The sequence below is a fragment of the Desmodus rotundus genome, chromosome 5 (assembly GCF_022682495.2).
Source record: "Desmodus rotundus isolate HL8 chromosome 5, HLdesRot8A.1, whole genome shotgun sequence".
NCBI classification, from domain to species: domain Eukaryota; kingdom Metazoa; phylum Chordata; class Mammalia; order Chiroptera; family Phyllostomidae; genus Desmodus; species Desmodus rotundus.
In genome coordinates, this window is record NC_071391.1 from 42215964 (window position 1) to 42239356 (window position 23393).

Sequence of the window (23393 nt, forward strand, 5' to 3'; positions counted from 1 at the left end):
TTATGAGAAAACAATGACATTATAGAAGAAAACATAGCAGTATATCTAGTGACCTAGAGTCAAGAAATTCCAAAGCATAGCCCATAAGGATAAATTTTCTGAATTTGATTTCATCAAAATCCGGGAAATTGTTTAGTAAAAACCATTAAGAACATAGATAAAAGATAGATGAGAAAATAGATAAAATATTTGTTTTACCTGAAGCCAACAACAAATAATATCTTACTATCAGGTATTTGCAATGAATTCTAAAAAATCAACAAGAAGAGGAAGAATCCCATCCCCTAAAAAGAAAACAGAGCAGAAAATGTATAAAGGGAATTTACACACAAAAAAAGAAGAATAACTTTAAAGGGCTACATCTAAATATATATATCAAATATAAAGCAAAGCTCTAATTCATTAATAAATAAAAGTTTACAAAGTAAACAATCAAAGAGATATTTATTTGCTTGTATTAGCGATGCAGAAAGTAGAAATTCAGATGCAATAAAGTGATGGCAAAACAGTAGAAAATAGAAGAGCACATTTACCTTTGTGATGAGCTAGAGCCATTCTGGGAAGGAATCCAGGATTACTTGGTCATCTTATGCTTATGCTTAGTCTATGACGTAACAGGTACTGAGCCAAAAACATTCTCACACAGACCCATTATTGGGATATTTGTGGTTCTTTTATTTGTGTTGATGATTTTTGTGTAACTTGGACATCCCTCCCTGAGAGAGGAAATCAGTGAAAATGCAGTGGGTGAACACCAAGGACAGGATGCTCCACAGCAGTCAGAAGAGACTGGAGGTACATGTGGCAATGGGAACGATCTCCAAGACTTAGAACTGAGTGAGAAAGCAAGAAACAAAGAGACACTTAGTACAACATCACTTCTATAAATGAAAAATACTTATACAAATAAAGTAATCCCTGTGTAAGAACTGAATAAAGGCACTGCATACATTAGAATGGTTATGAGGTCAGTGGGAATCATGTATAAGTATATTTTAAGCAAGTAATCAGTAAAATAAATGTATAGATAAATAATAAACAAGAGAGGGGCTTTGAAATCAGTAATCATGGTAATATGTCATACATTTAGGAATGTACTTTAATTTAACTCTTCACACCGGAGATCAAACAAATAAACAACAGGAGGAATTAAGATTGCATGGTACTCCTCTAGAAATAGAAAATCAGAAAAGGGACAGACTAGGGAGTATAAAAAGGAGCCAAATTTAGCAGGAGTTTATTTGTCATGTTTTTCCATTGATTTTGGGGGATAACATTGGTTAATAATTTTGTATACGTTTCAAATGTACAAATGTATAACACTTCATCTGTGTATTCCATTGTGTGCCCGCCACCCAAAGTCTAGTCCTGTTTTGTCACCACATATTGACCCCATTCACTCTCTTCATCCTTCACCCAGGCCCCCTCCCCTCTGGTATCCACCACAGTCTTGTCTGTGTCTATGACTTTTTTTGCTATTTGTTTTACATCCCATATTTGAGTGAAATCATATGGTTCTTGCCCTTTTCTTACGCATTTCTCATAATACTCTCAAGATCCATTCATGTTGTTGTGAGTGGCAATGTTTCATCTTTTATGGCTGAGTAGTAGTCCATTGCTTAAGTCTTCCAGATCTTCTTTATCCAATCATCAGTCGAAGGACAGTTGAGTTCTCTCCATGTCCTGGCTATTGTAAATAAAGCTGCAGTGAACACAGGGGCACATATATGCTTTTAGTATCTGGTGTACAAGACATTTGAAATTGATAGGAAATTATCTCCTAAGTGGTGGTAAGTGACTATGTGGGGGAAAAACTAAGGACACCTATCTCATTCCTTGTATCAAAATAAATTCTAGATGTATCAAGATATAAGAAAGTCATACATGTATGCAAAACTATGAAAATCTTACAGAAAAAATAAATGATTTTTAAAAGCATTATTTTTCATAACAGAGGCCTTTCAAATCTTAATCCAAAAATCAGAAGTCATAAAGAAAAAGACTGATTGGTATGCTTAGGTTGAATTATAAATCACATGTGTGATACCAATATCCATAAGGAAAGTCAAGTAGCAAAGTGGAAAAAGACTTATTTCCAAGGAAAAAATCAAACATCCAATTTTTTCATAATATTTAAAGGTTTTACAAAGTGGTAAATGTTGAACAGCCCAATTAAAGAAAATTAGCAAAGGAAACAGTTCTTTCACAGTAAAAGAAATAAAAGTGATTAATAAACATATAAAATTATGCTCATCCTCAAGTACAGTTAAAGAATTATGTAATAAAATAGCAAAATTGACAAGTGTAACACCAGTTGTTAGTAAAGCTATAACTAAATAGGAACTTTTGTGCAATTTCAGAGGGAGTATAAATCAACACAACTGACAATGTCTACTGATATTTTAAAAGAATATGCCTTGAGACCCAGCAACTAAGCCTCAGGAAACTTACTCTTTAAATACATTTGACAAAGACACAAAGACATATCTGCAAAGAAATGTTGTTTGAAAGTGTAAAGATTGGAAATAACCCAAATGTCCATTAATGTGGATATTGTTAAATAAATCATGGCATATTATACCACAGAACATAATCCATTTATTTCTATGAGTTACATGTATATGTGCTGTGAAAACAAAGCTAAGTAAACTATAAAGTAATGTGTAAGCCAAACCACGAAACCAGTGAAATAGTAGAAATCAAGTTAATAACATTTCCTCAATGTGATTGATTGATGTTTTGCAGACCGTAAATTGCCACATGAAATGTGACCTGGGGACTATCAGCATCAGGGTGCCTCCTTGAGTCCCACATGCCTGTACTTCCTACCACCTGATAACTCAATCCTTCCACCATTTTCTCTTCCATCCTTTAGGATTCAGATGCAATGGATACAACATTTAAATGTAAAACTTGCCTTCAATTTTTCTTCATTAGCTTGAGAGAACTATAGGACTTTCATTTTCATGTGGCCAAAACAAAGTCTTGCTTTAACAGTTTAAGAAGCAAATAGTTTAAGAAATAGTTGTATGCAAAATGGCCTTTGACTCTGAATTATCCCCACAGAAGAAAGGTTTGACTTGACAACCATTAAAAGTCTGCAACTTTAAGAGAACACCATACACAAAACTCCTGTTATCATGTGGCTATCAGGACAGTACTAAACCAATTAACTCTATCACTTAAGATTATCACCTTAACAGCCATACTGAAAGGAGAGTGCACCCCTTCAATCAAGTTGCATTACTCACATAGAAAGTTGGCATCCTCATAATCCAGTATATGTCATTGTCCTTTTTATTTAATCGCCATATAAATGAAAACAGAAGTTGGATAACTTGTAAACCTCTGGGAACATATCTGCTGATGTCATTGGAATGACATTGGTGTACAGTTGGAAAGATTTAGAGACTTTAGTCTGTGCTTTCAAATGTAACACCAAGTGCCCTAGGATGTCTCAGAGGATGGAAAGATAATAAAATTGAGGGCTGTTAAATCTCCAAGGGAATCCCTCATTTACATCACTCTCAGCACTGCACCTTCAAATATTCCCCTGAAGGAAAACCTGCTGTTCAGAACTGGGGTCTAGGAAAATTGGAGTCTGTACCTTCAGTCAAAGAAGGCTAAAGGCTGGGGATGAGGTCACACTCCTAGGATGAGTCCAGTGCAGGACTTGAGAGGCATTGCTTAGGAGCCAACCTAGAGTTGGTGCTGTACTTCCAGAGTGGATCTGCAGGCTGCAGAAATCACTCTCCCCCACACTCCATCCTGGATTCCTAAACCAGTGACTGCTCAGCCCCCTGTCTGCCTGCTCTCTGCCCTCAGGTGAGAGTGGGAAAGCTGCTGCTGAGCCTCAGTCTGCAGGATTCTGCACTACTGACTGGGGGGTTGCAGTGGGGGTGCAAATGGTGTTGGGAAAAATGAACCTTGTCATTTATTCTCCTACACATGCCCTGTTTCCTTGCCAATCTCTCAGAGTCAGCAGATCTATTTCTATGCTTCTTTAGAAACTCAACCTAAAATCCTCTTCCAGACTTTCCTCTTAGGGAAGAGGCTGTTTCCAGAGACATCCCACTCTGCCTGACTCTGCCTCCCATGCCCTCTGCTGTCAGCCCTTCAGTTTGCATCATTCCCCGCAGCTGGCATTTGTTCCCCCATCTCCCACTGAACAGGCAGAGGGCCTGAAGGAAACTAGAAACCTTACTTTGAGGAACCTCATCCAAAGCCTCTTGATCTTGAGAAGGCTCTGAGTCTAGGAGATGTGAGGGAACCAGGTCTATATGGGACACTGTTCTAGGGATGCTGGCATTGCCGCTTCCAACCCCTTTGTGAGTAAGGGCAGGTGGAGGAGAGGGGGTCCCATGACATCAGTGCTGTCCATCTAGTCCAGAGGAGGATACTGAACCCCACCGCTGGTTCCTCCACAGCTACACCCTATTCTGCGAGGTCCTACCCATACAAGCCAGGCATGGTGGGTTCCCACCTACCCAGCCTTGGTCAGTATCCAATTGGCTCAGTATCCAAGTGCCTGCTCTGTGACTCCTTCTGTTACGGTGAAAGATTTGGTGCCCGTGAGGGTTCACATATAAGAATATGAAACACATGTGAGTATATCCGTGATGTGTGGACGTGTACATGTTTGTATGGGATATGGTTTTATGTAGCATGAGGTATGTGTGGATAATGGTGCACATGTATGCAGTTGTGTGTGTCACAGTCATTATGCAGAGATTTCTGGAAAGGCCGTGTTAGTTACAATGCTGTTAGGGCCTCAATGGATAAAAAGTTCATTACTCATGCTTTTGGTTTGAGGGAAAGAGCCAGACTCCCAGATCTCTTCCTGCTTCCCCTCGTCCTTCTGCTCTTCTCCACATATCTGGGTCCAGCTTTCTGTCCCTGCTTTCTTCTAACTTCTATTTCCTTTATTCTATTTTAACCACTCTTAATGTTTCCTTCCTCACCTTCTGCCCGCAGTATATAAAGAGACATCCTGTTGAATTAATTAGTAAAGTTCATAGATGAAATCTTTGGAGTGTAAAAGAATGAATGATTATTCCTGGCCTTTCTTGGAATGTAAATGTACAACAGTTCTTTGTTTTACCTCCTTTTTCACTCCTTTGTTACTCTCCTTTTCCGTCTGCAGAGTAAATCATCTTCTTCCCCATGCCACATACACACACATGTGTCCATAAGCATTCAAATCCTACCTCTGAGAGATAGGCAAGTGTTCTTTGTATTTACTGTGCAGTCTGTACCTGGGTTTAAATTACAACCACTGCCCTGACCAGTGTGGCTTACTTGGTGGGCATCGTCCCACAAGGCAAAAGTTTGCTAGTTCTGTCCCAGTCTGGCCACATGCCTGGGCTGTGGTTTGGTTTTCCTGATTAGGGAGCTGGTCAGGGCACGTATGAGAGGCAACCCATCAGTGTTTCTCTCGCACACACATTGGTGTTTCTCTATCTCTCTTTCCCCGCACTTTCCTTCTCTCTAAAAATAAGTAAATAAATTACTGTAAAAAATTACAACCAAGTAATAAGAATAAAAATGTTATATTTAGCATTAATTAGAACAAGTTGGATAGCAAAAGAGCTAAAAATATCCAAGTAGGTGTCAGTTTTAATTGAGCCTCTTCTACAGGCCTTGACATCAGAAACGCAAAGTTTTTCTTGGTGGTGGTGCCAAACAGGTAAATAGGCATAACTCTCAATGGGAGAAGAAAACCAAACCTTTGTGGCTGAGTTCATCTTCCTCGGCCTTTCACGGGACTTGCAGACCCAGATCCTGCTGTTTATTCTTTTCCTCATCATTTATCTGTTGACTGTGCTTGGAAACATGCTAATCATCATTCTCACCTTCATGGATTCTCGGCTTCACACGCCCATGTATTTGTTTCTTCGAAACCTGTCTTTTGCAGATCTTTGCTTCTCTACTAGCATTGTCCCTCAGGTGTTGGTCCACTTCCTGGTAACTAGGAAAATTATTTCTTTTGGAGGGTGCGTGGCCCAGATATTTGTCTTCCTTCTGGTGGGGTGCACAGAGTGCGTGCTGCTGGCGGTGATGTCCTATGACCGGTATGTGGCTGTCTGCAAGCCCCTGCACTACTCCACCATCACGACACAACAGGTGTGTCTCCAGCTGGCGCTAGCATCCTGGGCCAGTGGGACAATAGTGTCTCTGGTGGACACCACCTTCACCTTCCAGCTTCCCTATCGAGGGCAGAACATTATAAACCACTACTTTTGTGAACCTCCTGCACTCCTGAAGGTGGCTTCGGCAGACACCTACAGCACTGAAATGGGCATCTTTGCAATGGGTGTGGTCATGCTCCTAGCTCCTGTCTCCCTGGTCCTTGTCTCCTACTGGCATATTATCTCCACTGTGATGCAGATGCAGTCAGGGGAGGGTAGGCTCAAGGCTTTCTCCACCTGTTGCTCCCACCTCATTGTCATCATCCTTTTCTATGGGTCAGGAATATTCAGCTACATGCGGCCAAACTCCAAGACCACCAAAGAGCGAGATAAGACGATATCCGTGTTTTATTCAGTGGTGATGCCAATGTTGAACCCCATTATTTATAGCCTGCGAAACAAGGATGTGAAAGGGGCTCTCAGGAAACTAACGAGAAGAAAGACTTTTTCTCAGAGGCAGTGACCTCTGGGTTTCACTTTACCATCTATGGTAACATTCTTAAAAGAGGAGCAGAACTCAAATAGGCAGTTATGAACTAGGTCATTTCAAAAAAAAAACCAAGCATGAGGCCCTGTCTGGTGTGGCTCAGTGGCTTAAGCACCTGCCTGCTAACCAAAGGATCACCAGTTTGCTTCCCAGTCATGGAGCATGCCTGGGTTGTGGGCCAGGTCCCCAGTGAAGGGTGTGCAAGAGGCAACCGCACACTGATGTTTCTCTCTCTCTCTCCCTCCTTTCCCCTCTGTCTAAAAATAAATAAATAAAATTAAAAAAAATCTTTTTAAAAAAAGTATGAAGGATATGTTCTAGTAACTGAATACTGCACTCTAAGCTAGAACATAGAGGAAAAAATTAAAAGGATGAAAACGTCGATTATATCATGAATATGAAAACTCTCATGTTATCTTGAAGGAGTTTGCGGTTAAATCATCTAACATGGACATATTTTAAGCATGGTGACAATGGAGTCTAGGAAGTTTAAACTGGATTATCTTGAAATATGAATGCATGCATGATTCTAATATCAAAGATGTTTCAAGTTTGGATGTCCCAGTCATAGAAATGTTGGAATAGACTCTGACTAAAACAGTCAAAATATCTGGAAGAGTTTTTAATACTGGGATCATGTACCATAATGTTTCATTTTGTAAAAAGTACTAGAGGTAATAATGTTTGATAGTTCATAATGTTCTCTCCTGAAACCTCCAGGAAAAGTTTTTTGATTTATCCATCCAAATTTCATATAGTTATGGGGTATCAGAGTAAAAAATGAATTCAACAGTCTTCTATTCCAACCATGTAATTGAGGCCTAAAGTACTCCATAATATTTTTTATTGAATAAATATCTAGCATTTGCCTAAAGAAGAATGATATAGCTCCTGACTCTCTTGGGTTGTTCTCTTTCATATATAGTTTTTCTATTACAAATGTGTTCCTCAGGGTAGGTCAAAACTGATTTTCATGTACCTTGAACTCACTTTTTCTAGTTTTATTCCTAGGACAATTTTTTTATTATCCTTCTAGACCACCACTCATTGAAGTCAGTTCCCATATTTGCCCCAAATGAATTCTCACACAACCATCCTCTTTTTCTGCTAAAATTCCTTTTTCTAACATATTTTCTATCCCCTCTGTCCAAATTCGAAAGCCACAGAATCCTGAGCATAATAAAACAGTTACCGTTTTAAGGCACTACGTTTGAGAGGGTTAGTGATGCGGCAATGGACAACTGAAATGCTGAGAGAATCATCCTCCTATTCATTCCTTCAAAATAGATGCTGCTGGGCCTTTCTCACACTACCAATGAAAAGCAATCTGCTTGAAACTGCTCTCTCTCAGTCTGTGGAGGGAGAGGGGGAATAAAGGGCCAGAAAGCTTCTAAAGAAAGAAATACTTAGTATGCACACCTCAAAATCATAGTAAATATCATGCCTCAGCCAGGGCTCTTAGTGGCAAGTAAAAGGAACTGAGAATGCATGATTAAATCTGAAAGGACAAATATTGGAAAAATGGCGATTCTGGTATTCTGGTCCTCAGCCAGAACCACAGGCCCAAACCGTATCACAGAACTACCATCCAACACTAGATGGCGCAATTACCCTGCCAACACCATCAGTGCAGACTCTGCTTCTGGAGCTGCTGCTCTGCTGAAACTGGAAATTGGGATGTTGCTGCTTCCTCTGCCACTGACATAAAAAGAAAAAAAAAAAAAGAAATTGTGTGATGAAAACACTACCTTAGTCAGATGATCAAGTCTAACGTCAACAATGATAAGTCATGTTGAAAGTATGTCTCCTTCAGCTGATATGATTGAAACAGCACTTTCTCTGTGATCTGCCTTCCCCAAACTCATAACCTGAACCTACTCACGGGAAGAACATCAGGGAAATTCTAATAGATGAGCTTCCCATAAACTATATGACCAGTACTCCTCAAAGCTGTAAAGGTTATGGAAAACAAGTCTGAGAAAGTGTCACAGCCAAGAGGAACCTATGGAGGCATGACAACTCAATGTAACATAGTATTTTGACAGATCAGAAAAAGGGTCAGTAAAAAATAATAATAATAATACAAAAATATAAAGAATCCTAAAGAATTCTCAATAAAGTATGGACTTTAGTCAATAATAAGGTATTGATGTTATTTTCTTTTTTAAAATATATTTATTGATTATGCTATTACAGTTGTCCATTCCCCCCCACTCCACTCCATCCTGCCCATCCCCTCCCTCCCACATTCCCCCTGTATAGTTCATGTCCATGGGTCATACTTATAAGTTCTTTGGCTTCTACATTTCCTACACTATTCTTACCCTCCCCCTGTCTTTTTTCCACCTATCATATATGCTACTTATTCTCTTTACCTTTCCCCCCTCTTCCTCTCCGACTCCCCTATTGACAACCCTCCATGTGATCTCCATCTCTATGGTTCTGTTCCTGTTCTAGTTGTTTGCCTAATTTGCTCTTGTTTTTGTTTTCGGTGTGGTCGTTAATAACTGTGAGTTTGCTGTCATTTTAATGTTCCTGTTTTTGATCTTCTTTTTCTTAGGTAACTCCCTTTAACATTTCATATAATAAGGGCTTGGTGATGATGAACTTCTTTAATGTGACCTTATCTGAGAAGCACTTTATCTTCCCTTCCATTCTAAATGATAGCTTTGCTGGATACAGTAATCTTGGATGTAGGGCCTTGCCTTTCATGACTTGGACTACTTCTTGCCTGTAAGGTCTCTTTTGAGAAATCAGCTGACGATCTTATGGGAAGTCCTTTGTAGGTAACTGTCTCCTTTTCTCTTGCTTCTTCTAAGATTCTCTCCTTCTCTTTAATCTTGGGTAATGTAATGGTGATGTGCCTTGGTGTGTTCCTCCTTGGGTCCAGCTTCTTTGGGACTCTCTGAGCTTCCTGGACTTCCTGGAAGTCTATTTCCTTTGCCAGATGAGGGAAGTTCTCCTTCATTATTTGTTCAAATAAGTTTTCAATATTTTGTTCTTCCTCTTCTCCTTCTGGCACCGCTATAATTCGGATGTTGGAACGTTTCAAGATGTCCTGGAGGTTCTTAAGCCTCTCCTCATTTTTCTGAGTTCTTGTTTCTTCATTCTTTTCTGGTTGGATGTTTGTTTCTTCCTTCTGGTCCATACCATTGATTTGAGTCCCAGTTTCCTTCTCATCACTATTGGTTCCCTGTACATTTTCCTTTGTTTCTCTTAGCATAGGCTTCATTTTTTCATCTTGTTTTTGAACCAATTCAACCCATTCTGTGAGCGTCTTGATAACCAGTGTTTTGAACTGTGCATCCGATAGGTTGGCTATCTCTTCCTCGCTTAGTTGTATTTTTTTCTGGAGCTTTGAAGTGTTCTGTCATTTGGGCCTTTTTTTTTTTTTTTTTTTTTTGGTCTTGGCGCATCAGTTACTTAAAGGGGTGGAGCCTTAGGTGTCCACCGAGGCAGGGTAATGATGGTCACTGTGCTTTGACGCTGTATGTGGGGGAGGGGCCGAGAGGGAGCAATGGTGCCCGCTCCACTCTCCACCAGACCTCAATCTTTCACTCTGCTACCCACAATCAAACTGGGCCCCTCTGGTGCTGGTTCCCAAGTGGGTGGGCTTGTGCATGCCCTAGGCCCCTGTGGGTCTCTCCAATGACCTCTCCTGTGAGGCTGAGAGTTTCTCCTGCTGCCACCCCAACCCCCACGGGCATTTTCCATGAGAGGTTTGATGCTTTATTTCCCCACGCTGGAGCCCTGGTTGCGTGGTCTGCCTCGCTCCCCGCCGTTTGTCCAGTTTATCTGTGCGCAAATGTGGGGCCGCGGGTTGCCACCCACCACTCTGCCTGCCCCGTTCTCCGCCACTCTGAGTCCGGGCCTCTCGGTTTATCTGTGGGCGAAAGTTGGGCCGCAGGGTCTGCCAGTGGTCAAACTCCCTGCCCCCTTCGTCCCACACTCCGCCAGTCTCGCTCCCAACACGTCAATGCGAGTCCTCTACGCTCCGGCTGCCCATCTCCGCCCCTCCTACCGGTCTGGATGAGTATTTATTTTTTATTTCCTTGGTGTCGGACTTCCTTGCCATTCGATTTTCTGTCAGTTCTGGTTGTGCAAGGAGGCACAGTGTGTCTACCTACGCCGCCATCTTGGTTCTCTTGAGCCCAATTTAATCTGGGAAGGGTTCTGCTTCCAGGCTGACTCACCTGGTGCTGGCAAGATTCAGTTCCTTACTGGCTGTTGCCTGGAGGCCTCCTTCAGTTCTCTGCCAGGTAGGGCTTCCTAACATGACAGCTGGTGTCATTACAGCATGTAACCTGCTGAAACAGTGGGGTCTTTCTGCCCCGCTGGTGCTCAGGGACAATTGGCAGTGGGTGGGCAGGCCGGGCGATCGAGGCCGCAAGGTCAGCGCCCGGTCATCATCGCATCTTGGGGTTCAAGTCCAAATCACTACCCCCGCTGCTCATGATTACCTATCCTGTGTTGTTGGGTTTTGATGCATAACCAACCAGGTTTAAAAAAAAGTTTATTCATTCCTGATTTACAAGGATTAAATAATAAGAAATGTATTTTAATATGTTTTTCCTACATCACTGAGATTATTATCTGATTTTATTTTTCAGTGTAATAATTAATACATTTCTTAGTTGGGTTTCTGATGTTGAAACACATTTGCATCCCAGAGAGAAATCATATTTAATTAGGCCATATTATTTTTAAATACACTTTTGGATTCAATCAGCTCTCCTTTTAGTTGGGATTTTTACATCTACATTCTCCCACAAAGGAGATGTGAGTGCTAACAACATGTTATTTTTTTGTGCTCCTGGTAACCACTTTGATAGGAAATGCAGCTCAGGATTCACCCTAATGATTCAGAATTCTCCTGAGCACTGGAGCGGCTCCAGAGACTGCTCATGCTTCTCTTTGTTCATCGCTTTTAAATGCAAGAATTGCTGCGGAGTATGTCCTGAAATCAATGAGAAGACCTCTGAACATGAGAGATGCAGGGATTCCCCTTCCTGCCTTGTCCTTGATTTTACTGAGCCCTTTGACTTTATGACAAGATGCTCCCAGTCTCTATGCTGCCCACTGTGTAGCAATACCCCTGCAGCTGCCCTCCCAACAGTGAGATATCTTTATTGGTTTCGACATGCTAATTTAATCTGTTTTTGTCCACCAGAGGAGAAAATGTTGGTAAGGTTATTAGAGCGAGGGAAAGAGGAGGCACATGTTGAACAAAGGGGATAACTTGGCATATATTGAGAGTGAATTGGTTTCAATCCCTTCGTACATTTGATTTTTTAAATTCACCTGATTATTGCCCAAACAATATAGTTCTTAGGGCTAAATCTTCTGTAATATATCTAGCCAAGGTTTTCTCCACAGTGGATCTGCCTCATCAAACCACAATTTCCATGTTGCATTCCCTGTGAGAAGAATCACCGTCCTCACCTGAGGGAGACAAAAGCAGAATTTCCATGGAGTCATTATGGATCCTCTGGAAGTAACTTCTTATGCCTCTGCATGAGGTAGGAAGACGGTAAGTGGATATGGATGGTAGGTGATTTTGAGGTCAAAAGATCTTGGAATCAGAACTTTAATAGTTTTCTCTTGGTTCCTATGGATTTCCCAGTTTCCTCTTCTTAAAAGAATAGTGAATTAGACAATGCATAGTTTTATGACCCTATCCCTCTATCCTACATCTGGTAACATGTCATTTTTAGAGAAATCAACTTACAAGTTCATGTTAAATCTGGAGAAAAGGCAGAATAACATGAAAGATTGACAGAGAGAGGATTTTCTTACAGAAGCTTCCTGACTGTTGGGTGGCCCAGGGGAGCATTTTCTCCTTCACATGTGTGTGAGAGAATAACGTGCTTTAAAAAGGAAATTAGGAGAGGTCAGGGCTGTAGCCTTCTGATAGTATACTCCCAGGGTCAGTGAGCATCCCTACCATCCCACAAGTCACCAGTCACACTCATTTCTGACTCATTCACCTGTCTCCTGTTACTTTGGCTCAAGTCAAATCAGCTCAAAAACATGTGTTGGACACTTATTCTGTGCCAGGATTTATCTTATTTGCTGTGAATAAAGATGAGTCAGATGTGGTCACTATTTCTGAATGTCTTACAGCAATAGACGAGGAACATAACTTCAGTATAATTTGTTAGAGCTATGATAGAGGTAACTACATCATGCAGAAAGTACATTTACCTATCAAGGCTGTACCAGGTGTTTGTAAATGTGTGTACATGTGTGTATCTATGTCTATGTGTGTTAAGGATGGGGGCTGGGGAATGGATAAGAAGACATAGAAATCACCAAAGTCGTGTAGCTGCCCTTTCATTAAGTTGACCACTGATGCAAACATACATCACTTGGACCTTTGTGACAAGTATTTAGTTTTTATCCTATCTTTTCATCAAAACCAAGAACATTATTTGCTTACCATTTAATTTTCCCTGAGGTCTAGACACACCATTAATACCTCTGGGAAGGATGTGAACTGTGGCAGAAAAAGTAAGTCTAAAGAACCTGAGCTGAGCTGGAGACTTTAACAACTAAGCAGGTAATACCTTCCATTACAGGATGGTAATTCCAAAAGTACCTATCTTAAAATAGCCTGTGTTCTCTAAATTTATTTTATATCAGCTATTTAACAAGAGTCTGTATTTCCTATCAGAAGTAATTCTATATTAGTTAGATTTAAGTAATTGTTAGATCATATGGACTCAGTTGGTCCAGTACATTCATTCATGACCCAGTATTCGCTGTGAATCTACGATGTTCCAGAGACACAATGGCACTGGAGATAAAACATGATTATAGTTTGGTCCGTCCTATCTGAGAGTCTTTGGCCTCAGAAGATGGGTCTTCTGTCTGTATCCCCATCACCAAGGAAGTACTTGGCCAATCACATTTACTGAACAAATAATGTGAATGAGTATTCAAAGTTTGAAGAATGTTCAACAGAAACGATGCTAACTCTGTGTAGTAGGCAAACCTTTAAATAGAGGGAATATTAGATGGCTGAGCAAAAACCAGTAGAATATAAAAATACAGCGTGTCTGAGTTATGTGGGGAAAAATGCCTACAAAAGTGGCCTGTGTCAAATAAGAGAGTCATGAATGATAATCAAGCAGAGATGTGATTGTTCATAGTAACATTTTATTTATTCATTTATTATTTCATTGATGAGTTGTAAACTGTCATCATTTTGGCTCATGGACCCATCCAAACACCTAAGACTCCACTTTCAGATTACATAGAGGGTACCTATGTCTTTTTGAGAAAACTAGCAATAGCTTCAGCCCAGGAGTTCTTCACTTGGAATGCAGGGGGTTCTTTGATTTAGATGTAAATGCTACTTCTCTATTTTACTTTAACCGAAATTGAAAATGCTTTTCTTAATTGAATGAAGGTAAACAACCCAAACCAACATTACCAATACCCATGACTTCATCACCATTAGAAATCAGGGATATTTTTACATTGCATTGCAGTTGTTGAAGATATCTCAAAACATCATTTAAGCTCATCATTTTGAAATTAAGGTGGTTATTAGACTTGCCACAACATTTTAAAATTTACTCTTTTAAAGAAGCATGTGTACTATTATATCTCATATTTGTTTCCTAAAACTATTAAAACTATATTTTGATTGGTCGCTTTTCCTGATACATCTATACATTTCATTTTTGTATGTGTGCACATGTGTTTGTGTATGTATTTGATATTTTGAAATCATTATCTTGAAGTACCTTTATCAGACAGACGAAGGGTTGATAGACCAAGCCTCGCATACAACCTTAAAATTTAGACTTTAGAATTTTCTTCTGTCTTTTTGGAGTGGCTCTATGATGTTTTCTCATTGCTCCCAGACTACTGCAAGTCTTTCTAGGCCGGTGCTTTAAACAACTCTATTAAACTATGTGACAAACTAGTTTTTATTTAGTTTATTTATTAACGAAAATATATTAAGCAAAGCTCTATGGTATGCTTAATAAAGTACACAAAAATGAAAAACTATAGGCAAAATCATCAAAGTAGTGTGTAATTTCTGGGAGGAGCACACACAGAACACAGGCAGGGAGACCTGCTGGGCTGGAGGTGGCAGATCAATGCTGTTTGGTCTGAACACAGAAAACTAGCCATGCTGGTGGGTTAAAAAGACATTGTGTCGTGATGGGTGTCCATTATTTGGGAAGTTCACTGACAGTTGAGATTGATATATGGGAGCCCCAGTGAAGGGGAGATAAGGATTTCCAAAGAGATGATGGCATATTATCCAGAGATACCTCTTGGTTAACCAGCTCCTTCTAAACAGGTCATTTTCTCTAAGACAAAAGTGAGTTCCATTTGATTTCTCATCCCTTTGTGACTACCCTTTCAAGGAACTGACAGCAGAAACGGTTGGATGTCCAAAGAATGAGAAACATGTGCAGCAACATGAGAAGGGGGAGGTGTTGTGAGAGTAGCATAAGACTCAGGGTTTCAGTTAATAATAAGGTGAAATTAAATAGCATGACCTTATATGTGAATTCAATCTGTCTTTTCGTTATTAGATATGAAATATTACAAATAAAGAAGATAAGGTTTTGATCTACTTTACAATTGCCAGAGGACATTAGAAAGGAATGTACCATTTTATAAAGATTTGTTTCATAAAATGAAAATGTTCCAACTAAAGCAGCATGATCACCTTGTAAAAACCCTACAGAGAAGAATCTTGAAATGATTGGTAGTGATTGGAGGCAATTCCTCAGCCCTCCAACTCTGAATTATATAATTTCATAGGTTATACACACCTATGATTAGCATGTAGTGACTTTTTACTGAAAAAGGAGACAAACCATGAGACAGACAAATCAGACACAGGTGACAGAATTCTTCCTTCTGGGACTCTCTGACAACCCTCACACCCAGCAGCTACTATTCATCTTATTCCTGGGTGTTTACCTTGTCACTGTGGTTGGAAATCTGCTTCTCATGTCCCTTGTACAGGCTGACTCCCAGCTTCACACACCTATGTATTTCTTTCTCTGCAATTTATCTCTGGCTGACCTCTGTTTCTCCACCAACATCGTTCCTCAGGCCCTTGTCCACCTGCTATCCAGAAAGAAAGTCATTTCATTCACACGTTGTGCAGCTCAGCTTCTCCTCTTCCTCATTTTTGGGTGTACACAGTGTGCCCTTCTGGCAGTGATGTCTTATGATCGGTATGCAGCCATCTGTAACCCTTTGCATTACCCCAGCATCATGACTTGGAGGGTGTGTGCCCAGCTGGCTGTGGGATCCTGGACCAGTGGCATTCTGGTATCTGTGGTGGACACCACCTTCACACTAAGGCTTCCCTACACAGGCAGCAATAGTATTGCACATTTCTTTTGTGAGGCACCTGCCCTGTTGAGCTTGGCATCCACAGACACCTGGGCTTCAGAGATGGCCATTTTCCTCATGGGGGTTGTGCTTCTCCTCTTACCTGTTTCCCTCATCCTGGTGTCCTATGGCCACATCATAGTGACTGTGGTCAGGATGAAGTCAGCTGCGGGACGGCTCAAGGCATTCTCTACCTGTGGATCCCACCTCGTGGTGGTCATTCTCTTTTACGGGTCGGGAATTGTCACCTACATGACACCAAAGTCCTACAAAGAACAGAAAAAACTGGTGTCTGTGTTCTATGCAATGGTGACCCCCATGCTTAATCCCCTCATCTACAGCCTGAGGAACAAACACATGAAGGGAGCTCTGAGGAAGGTGGCTACAAGGAATTTTCCATGCAGGCTTGGAAATTGCCACTGACAGTGAGGCCTGCCAGGCTCTCTACTTCTCCGACTTGTTGAGTAGTTTCCTCAGCAAGACTAGAACGTGGCATGAGTCTCATCCTTCTCTCTTTTCCATGGACCCAGCCCTCCACCCTTTATCCAGCCCTTTCTCTGTAAGAGAAGGACAATAATTCATGGAGCGATGGGAAGGAGGGCCTTGGTTCTGGGTGGTCTTTCAGCATCTAAGGGTTAGGAAATGCCCTGAGAAGCATTCACATTTTATAAACCCTGGAACCTGCCACATCTACCTTACTAAATCATGCTATGTATTAACATCTATCTGTCCCAGAACCTACACCAATTTCTTTCCTTTATCTTTTAAAATTTCTGGTATCATCATATAGTAAACGAACAAACATCACTTAATTATTTACTATGAGCTAGGTGCCACAAGTACACGGGTGTGCACACGTACCTCCATATCTGGGTGGGCAAATGGAGGTTTACTGTTATGAGTACAGGAAACAGTATAATCCTGAATTATTATTTATTCATTAATTATTATATTATTTACCTCTATTATTTGTAAACCTATTTTGCGCACCCTTGTGTATGTTTGAGGTGGGTAGTGAAGAGTGTGGGTACAATGAAGTAGAGTTTATGAACTAAACTGTACTTCTCACACTCTTATTAGAGCCATGAGTACTATATATATTAGGACACACCTTTATAAATGTAAGAACAGGGTTTTGGAAAAACAGCAAGAAATAGTGATATCCCAGAGCTGCAAGAGTAAGAAGCTATTACAAATCTTGGGCCCAAAGGACAAAGAGGAGGCAAGCAGAACTTGCAGTGGGTACTTCTGTATAGAAGGTCACCAGGCAGGAGCTGTGGACTTGGTATATGGAGGTGAGGAAGCCATGGGAATAAATGTTTCAAAGTCATTCTCGACCTGCCTTCTCATTTTCTGTTACTGTAGTAAAAAAAAAAACAAAATCCAGGCTAATTTCCCCATGTGAAGATCCTTAATTTAATCACATTGACAGAATCCTTTTTACCATGTAAGGTAACATATGTACAGGGGACTAGGACATGGATCTCTCTGTGGACCCATTATTCTGCCTACCATCCTGTGGTCAAGTAAAATGAATGTGAGGCAGTGATAAGTGCTTGGCTAAAATGAGAGATGGCGAATTTATAAATGGTGCCAACTGCTCAGTTGTGTGATTGCCATCATGCACATAAAACCCTGTGATTTGCCTTTTCATTTGCAAATTCCAATGGTGCTGTTCAGAATGTGCTGCCCTCTCTGAGCCCTGATGCCTGTGATCTGAAGGATACCTTGTGTGGGAGACCGAGCTGGTCCTGGTACCTCCCTGGCTCACAGAGTTAGAGTTGTTTAATGGGTTTGTAGAGAGGACATACCTGTGCAGTAAATGCTATTTTACTTTGTAAATTCTTACTACATCTTGTGAATAGTTTACACACAGCTGTGGTGTCATGTTGCAAGCCTGTTGTTTGCCCTGAGTCCAGAGTTGGGCAATGTTCACTGGACGAAATCATAGAGTGTGGCTGCTGCTCTGTTTGAGCGATACCCAAGTTTAAAATGAACAGTTGACTTCATCCAATCACAATAAATTTTCCAAAACAATTTAGGAAACAAAGAAACTCTGGGTTATTCGCAGCAGTTTCCTTTAAGTTGTCCACTTATACCTGACTGCAACCTCCTCTCACACTTCCTGTCAAGCAACTCTTATATCCAGGGTGGATAATTTGAGATGGAGGCAACTGTCAGTAGTGTGGAACTGTCTCTCCAGACAAGGCACAGAACATGTGGTAGCAGAGGAAGAACTCCTCAATTGCCAGTGGAGTTTTTAAGTATCTTTTTACTTCCCCTCTCTCACGATAATTTCCATGAGGTGAGAAATTGGTCTGTTTTTTTCACCAATGTGTCTTCTGGGCCTAACAGGGTCTAACACACACTGAGTCCCGAATGAAAATTTGTTGCAAAAAAAAGAAAGAATGAAACAAAACTCTGTTATTTATTTTCATTACGTTGTAAACAAAAACATGTCTAAAAGTTGCTTGTAGAATTTTTGGACAAATAGAAGAAAGGACAGCAGATAATTATTAAATGATATGCATGAAGTTCCAGAAAAAGTTAAAACAGAAATCAGCAAATTGTAGTGAAGTTCTCAGCCTTTGCATGGGCACCTAATTTGTGTGAACTAGTGGGTGGCATCTTCAGAGACATTGGTACCACAGTCCCATAGGACGCTGGGCCTACTGCATGCAGTTCTTTCCTTCATCGCTCATGTTGTTTTCAGAACTGGATCCCAGGGGAAAGTCCGGAATGCCAGTGAGTGTACTGTGGCTCCTGGAAAGAGTGGACTCCAAAAACCCAATGGGGGAATTCGTTTTTCTCTCCTTTGTCCTTGCATTCTACCCTTTCAGTTTCCATCTAAGTCAGTCAGAGTTTCTGTGGGCCCAGAGTCCTGTGGATGACTCGTTTCAGTGCAGCCTTCACTTCACTGTTCCTTAAGCTGTAAATGATGGGGTTCAACATGGGAGTCACCACCGTGTAGGAGAGCGACAGCAGCTTCTTGTTCTCAGGAGAGGTGCTGGACCCGGGTCAGAAGTATGTGAGGATGGCAGTGCTATAGAAAAGGGAGACAACCAGAAGGTGGGAGGAACAGGTGGAGAAGGCCTTGTGTTTCCCCTCAGCTGAGGGCATCCTGAAGATAGTGGAGAGGATACGAACATAGGACCCCAGGATCAGCAAGAAGGGGAAGAGGATGAAGAGAACAGTGGCTGTCAGAGCCTCTAGTTCAAACAGAGAAGTATCAGCACAGACCAGGGCAAGGACAGGGGGGACTGTCACAGAAGAAGTGGTTCACCCTATTGGGGCCACAAAAAGGGAAGCTGAAAATCCACGTGGTTTGCACAGTGGCCACCGGACACCCTGAGCACCAGGATGCAGCTGCCAGCTGGGCACAGGCCCTCCCTGTGGCCCATGATGACTGGGTAGTGCAAAGGGTCACAGATGGCCACATAGCGGTCATATGCCATTGTAGCCAGGAGGCAGCATTCAGCAGCCCCAAAGAAGAAGAAGAAATACATCTGAGTGGCACAGCCAAGGAAGGAGATGGTTGTGTCTTGGATGATCAGGGTCCCCAGCATCTTGGGCACAATGACCAAGTTGAAACCTATCTCCAGGAAGGAGAAGTTCCTGAGGAAGAAGTACATGGGACTTTGTAGTGCAGAGTCAGCTGTAGTGACCAGGATGATAAGGATGTTGCCCATTAGGGTCACAATGTAAATGGTCAAAAAAAGGAGAAATAGTAGAGCCTGTAGCCTAGAAGAGAAGGCTGAGAAACTCACAAGAACAAACTCGCTGACAGTTGTCCAGTTTCCCCACATCATTCTTCTGCCCAGGATTTGGCTGGGCATTCGTACTCTGGGAAGAATTCTCCATATGTTACATAGACCTCTATTATACCCCTGGAAAAGGAACCTCCTGTGGCTTCATTCTCTACCCCTCTTGTTATAGTTGTTGAAGATCAAACAGCTGTACTTTCAAACAAAGGAAATACAAGTCTGACTATGGGATTCACATTTTGAGGGGGAGAAGACTAACCTTTTTTTCAGACTGAACTGAGGTACACCATGGACATGCATATCTACACATCCCCTGACTTTTTCTTTACTTTAGCACCAGTCACTGGGGCTATAAAGAAGTCAGGCCAGGCCACACATTTCTGAAGAGAAAGATCTTGAGGCACAAAGAAAGGTATTGGTGCAAGTCACGATATGTTTTCTACAAAATAAAAGGGTGGGAAGGAGGAAAGCAAAGGAAGTGAGCCAACAGGGATTGTTGAATCCCTGAGGAGTCCTGAATGTGTGCCAGTCTCCCGCAGCCCACACTCAGGAAGATTTCAGCATATTGGAGGAATCTTCATTGTAATAATGAAGAAGAACAAGGCAGGGGAGAAGGAGATAGCATTTGGCGCTGTGGGGAGTGCACAGAAGGCTGCACTGCAGAGACACTTGAGTAAAGCCCTGAGCAGGTGCAAGATGTGAAGTCAGGGTGGTACAGGAAGGAGGGAGGTAAAGAGAAAAAACAATGAGAAAGTGCTATTCAATTTTTGGGGGGCTGAATCCTATTCATTTTAAAAACTTCAAGCCAGGTATCACTTCTTCTATGAAAACTTCTTTTTGATACCTTTTTCATTTCAGATAAAAATTAACATTTATTGAGTACCAAATAAGTGCCAGGGCCTAATACAAATGTTTTGTACGTCTCATGCTGTTTGTCTGACAACAACCTAAAGATAACGAAAACTTTCATAGGTCCCACTCTACAGCCAAGCAACAGGAGGAATACAAAAATTAAGAACTTTTCCTAAGGATAGGCCGCCAGCAAGAGTTGGCATAGGGACATGCGTCCAGGGCCATGTGACTCCGAGTCATGGATTTAACCTCCAGGCAGCACTTCCACCCACTCTCTGAAATCCAGAAGAAGTCTGAGCTCCGGGAGAGGACAAGCTGGAGTGGTTGCCATTGAGTGACAGTAGGAGGCAAAGAGTAAGACAATTTCTCGAGAGGACCAGGACGTTTCAAGATATTAACACTGGAGATATAAAATACCACTTTCATAGTCTTTATTTTAGAATAATCGTTAACTTATGTCTCTCTCTCATAGTCAAGATGGTACGTGCCTCGAGAGAAGAAATTATGCTACTTAACTTTTTATTTCAGGTCTTAGAAGGTAGATGCTCAGTAAATTGTTATGGAATGAATGGATAAATAATGAAGAAAATGTGGAGAAATCAGGGAAATAACTCTATACACAGAATGTAGGAGCATAGTGAGCCTATGCATAAGGAATTTAGACACAAAACACTCCATGCGTCAACAACATGGCCTCATACAATATACACAAATTTAAACAGTAGTGAGTTGTAAATTATACTCAGTATCTTCCTCCACCCCAAGCCTTCTCCTTTTATCTGCCCCATTTCAGAAAATGACAATGCCCACTATACAACCCAGGAACTGGGAGGAAAATCCTTTCATTCATGCCCTAGACTTGATTACTTCTCCTTCTGAACACTGTGTCAGTGTCTCCTTCCCCATCCCTACCACACTGATTGCAGATTCTGGCTCTTAGTTTCTCTGGCCTGGAATATTGTAGGAACCTCATTCCAGTTTGTTCTTTTCAAACCATCTTTGACTTATGCGTGATCTGAGAGCAACTCTGATTAAGTTACTTACCTGCTTACTGTCCCTGGGATTAAGGACAAACCCCTTAATAAGGACTTTTTCTCTGACATGTGCTTGTTTTTCCAGTTGTGAATCCCCTACATGGCTGGTGCTCTGGTCACATGAAAATGTTTTCTGTCCTGTGCACACGCCATGTCTTCTGATGCCTCCTTGCCTTCTGCAAGTGGCTCTCTATTCTTGGAAGCCTCTTCCTGCAATTGTGTATAACTTCCTGCTCATCTTGCAAGTTTCAGCTGAAACATAATTTCCTGCGTGAAGTTTTCTTGTCTTCCCTTGGCCAAACCAAGGAATCATTTTTTAATTCTCTTAGAACACTTTGTGTATTTCCTGTAATAGAGCACTTTTATAATTGTGTGTGTGTGTGTCTAGTTATGTCATTGAATTGGTAACAGTATGAGGACAAATCTATTGCTTTGTCACTGTACCTTCTGCAGCTAGTGGGGTGCTGAACACCAAACTTAGTAATTAATGTAGTCTAAGTTTTAATTATTTTTACATAAGGTTGATGACATTATTAACAGCTTTATTTTTTGAACCTTAGGCACAGCTAAGGTTCAAGATCAGACCACTTCCTACTTGTCCCACAGCTACTCTCTCAATGCTACAAGATTTAGAGTTAAGAGATGACAGAATGGTGGAATGATATTTTCTAAGACTGAGAGTATGATGTTTGCCATGAATTGTTTGTGATAGGAATGGCCTTTATAGAAGTCATATTTAACTAGCTAGGCAAATAAAAAATTTAACTTGGAAGTAATGCCGGTAAACATGTCAGACATTGTCTTGAGTCAATAAGAGTGCAGGGAAAAGGAAAATGCACTAAGTAGGGGGGAGAATGATCAGCCTTCCTTTCATACCTCTCGGACACATGCAGTTTCTGACCATGTATCTCCACTGAAACCCAGACGGTTCTCTCTAATGGAACAAGGGTCATTTTCAGGTTGCAGCCACCTCACAGGAGGTCTAGTTATTGTGATGGCACACCTTTATAAGGTATCTCTCTGTTCCTCCTCTCGATTGAGTTTATTATGATTCGAATGTCAGTGGCTTTTCTCATCAGAAGCCACAGAGCCCAGAAGACAGTGAAAAATCATCTTTAACATGCTAAAGGAAATACACTCTTCAAATCAGAATTGGTGTTACAGTAGCTGTAGGTTAGGAAAACTTAAAGCTGTTCATTGTAATCCCTAGAGTAGCCCTAAAAAACCATGACTCTTACTGTATTGATAGAGGTCTCCAAAGCCACCTGGAACCAGATCCTTCAGATGCATAAAATTGTTTGTTACAAACTCCATTCCCTTTTCTCACCATGAAATTCAGATCTTCTGATTTATTGGTTCACTTCTTATTAACTGATCTGTCTGCATTTAAAGAACACACACACAGAGAACTTGACCTGACTTAAGCCAACACGTTCCCTAGACCACTTGTACATGCACTCATCACATTTATGTTTTGAAGAATTCCATTGTGCAAATGTACCATGGTGTTTGGGTCCACTCATTTGCTGATGGACACTTAGGTTGCTTCCAGTACTTGGCTATTGTAAATTGTGCTGCTATGAACTTTGGGGTGCATAGGTTCTTTTGGATTGGTGTTTCAGGAATTCTATGCAGCAGAGAGAAACAAGGAGCTTATACCCTTTGGAATGGCATGGATGGAACTGGAGAGCATTATGCT

At 41.2% G+C, this 23393-nt stretch overlaps 2 protein-coding genes and 1 pseudogene across 8 annotated transcripts; 2 read left to right on the plus strand and 1 right to left on the minus strand.

The window, feature by feature from the left end:
• Positions 1 to 3740: 3740 nt before the first annotated feature.
• On the plus strand, positions 3741 to 6651 carry LOC128781034 (olfactory receptor 2D3-like). 2 transcript variants are annotated; one of them, XM_053925144.1, is made up of 3 exons: positions 3763 to 3825; positions 4428 to 4604; positions 5687 to 6651. In XM_053925144.1, the coding sequence occupies exon 3, from the start codon at positions 5707 to 5709 to the stop codon at positions 6649 to 6651; it is 945 nt and encodes a 314-aa protein (XP_053781119.1). In that variant the 5' UTR covers positions 3763 to 3825; positions 4428 to 4604; positions 5687 to 5706. The 2 variants fall into 2 exon arrangements, with proteins under 2 accessions (XP_053781118.1, XP_053781119.1); XM_053925143.1 differs by lacking the exon at positions 4428 to 4604 and having other exon boundaries at positions 3741 to 3825.
• LOC128781032 (olfactory receptor 2D2) lies at positions 3746 to 17509 on the plus strand. 6 transcript variants are annotated; one of them, XM_053925139.1, is made up of 4 exons: positions 3746 to 3825; positions 12052 to 12205; positions 13139 to 13234; positions 15231 to 17509. In XM_053925139.1, the coding sequence occupies exon 4, from the start codon at positions 15520 to 15522 to the stop codon at positions 16465 to 16467; it is 948 nt and encodes a 315-aa protein (XP_053781114.1). In that variant the 5' UTR covers positions 3746 to 3825; positions 12052 to 12205; positions 13139 to 13234; positions 15231 to 15519; the 3' UTR covers positions 16468 to 17509. The 6 variants fall into 6 exon arrangements, with proteins under 6 accessions (XP_053781114.1, XP_053781113.1, XP_053781112.1 ...); XM_053925138.1 differs by lacking the exon at positions 3746 to 3825 and adding an exon at positions 11641 to 11859; XM_053925137.1 differs by lacking the exon at positions 3746 to 3825 and having other exon boundaries at positions 11641 to 12205; positions 13133 to 13234.
• A 710-nt stretch (positions 17510 to 18219) lies between these two features.
• On the minus strand, positions 18220 to 19853 carry LOC128781031 (olfactory receptor 10A4-like; annotated as a pseudogene).
• Between the last annotated feature and the right edge of the window lie 3540 nt (positions 19854 to 23393).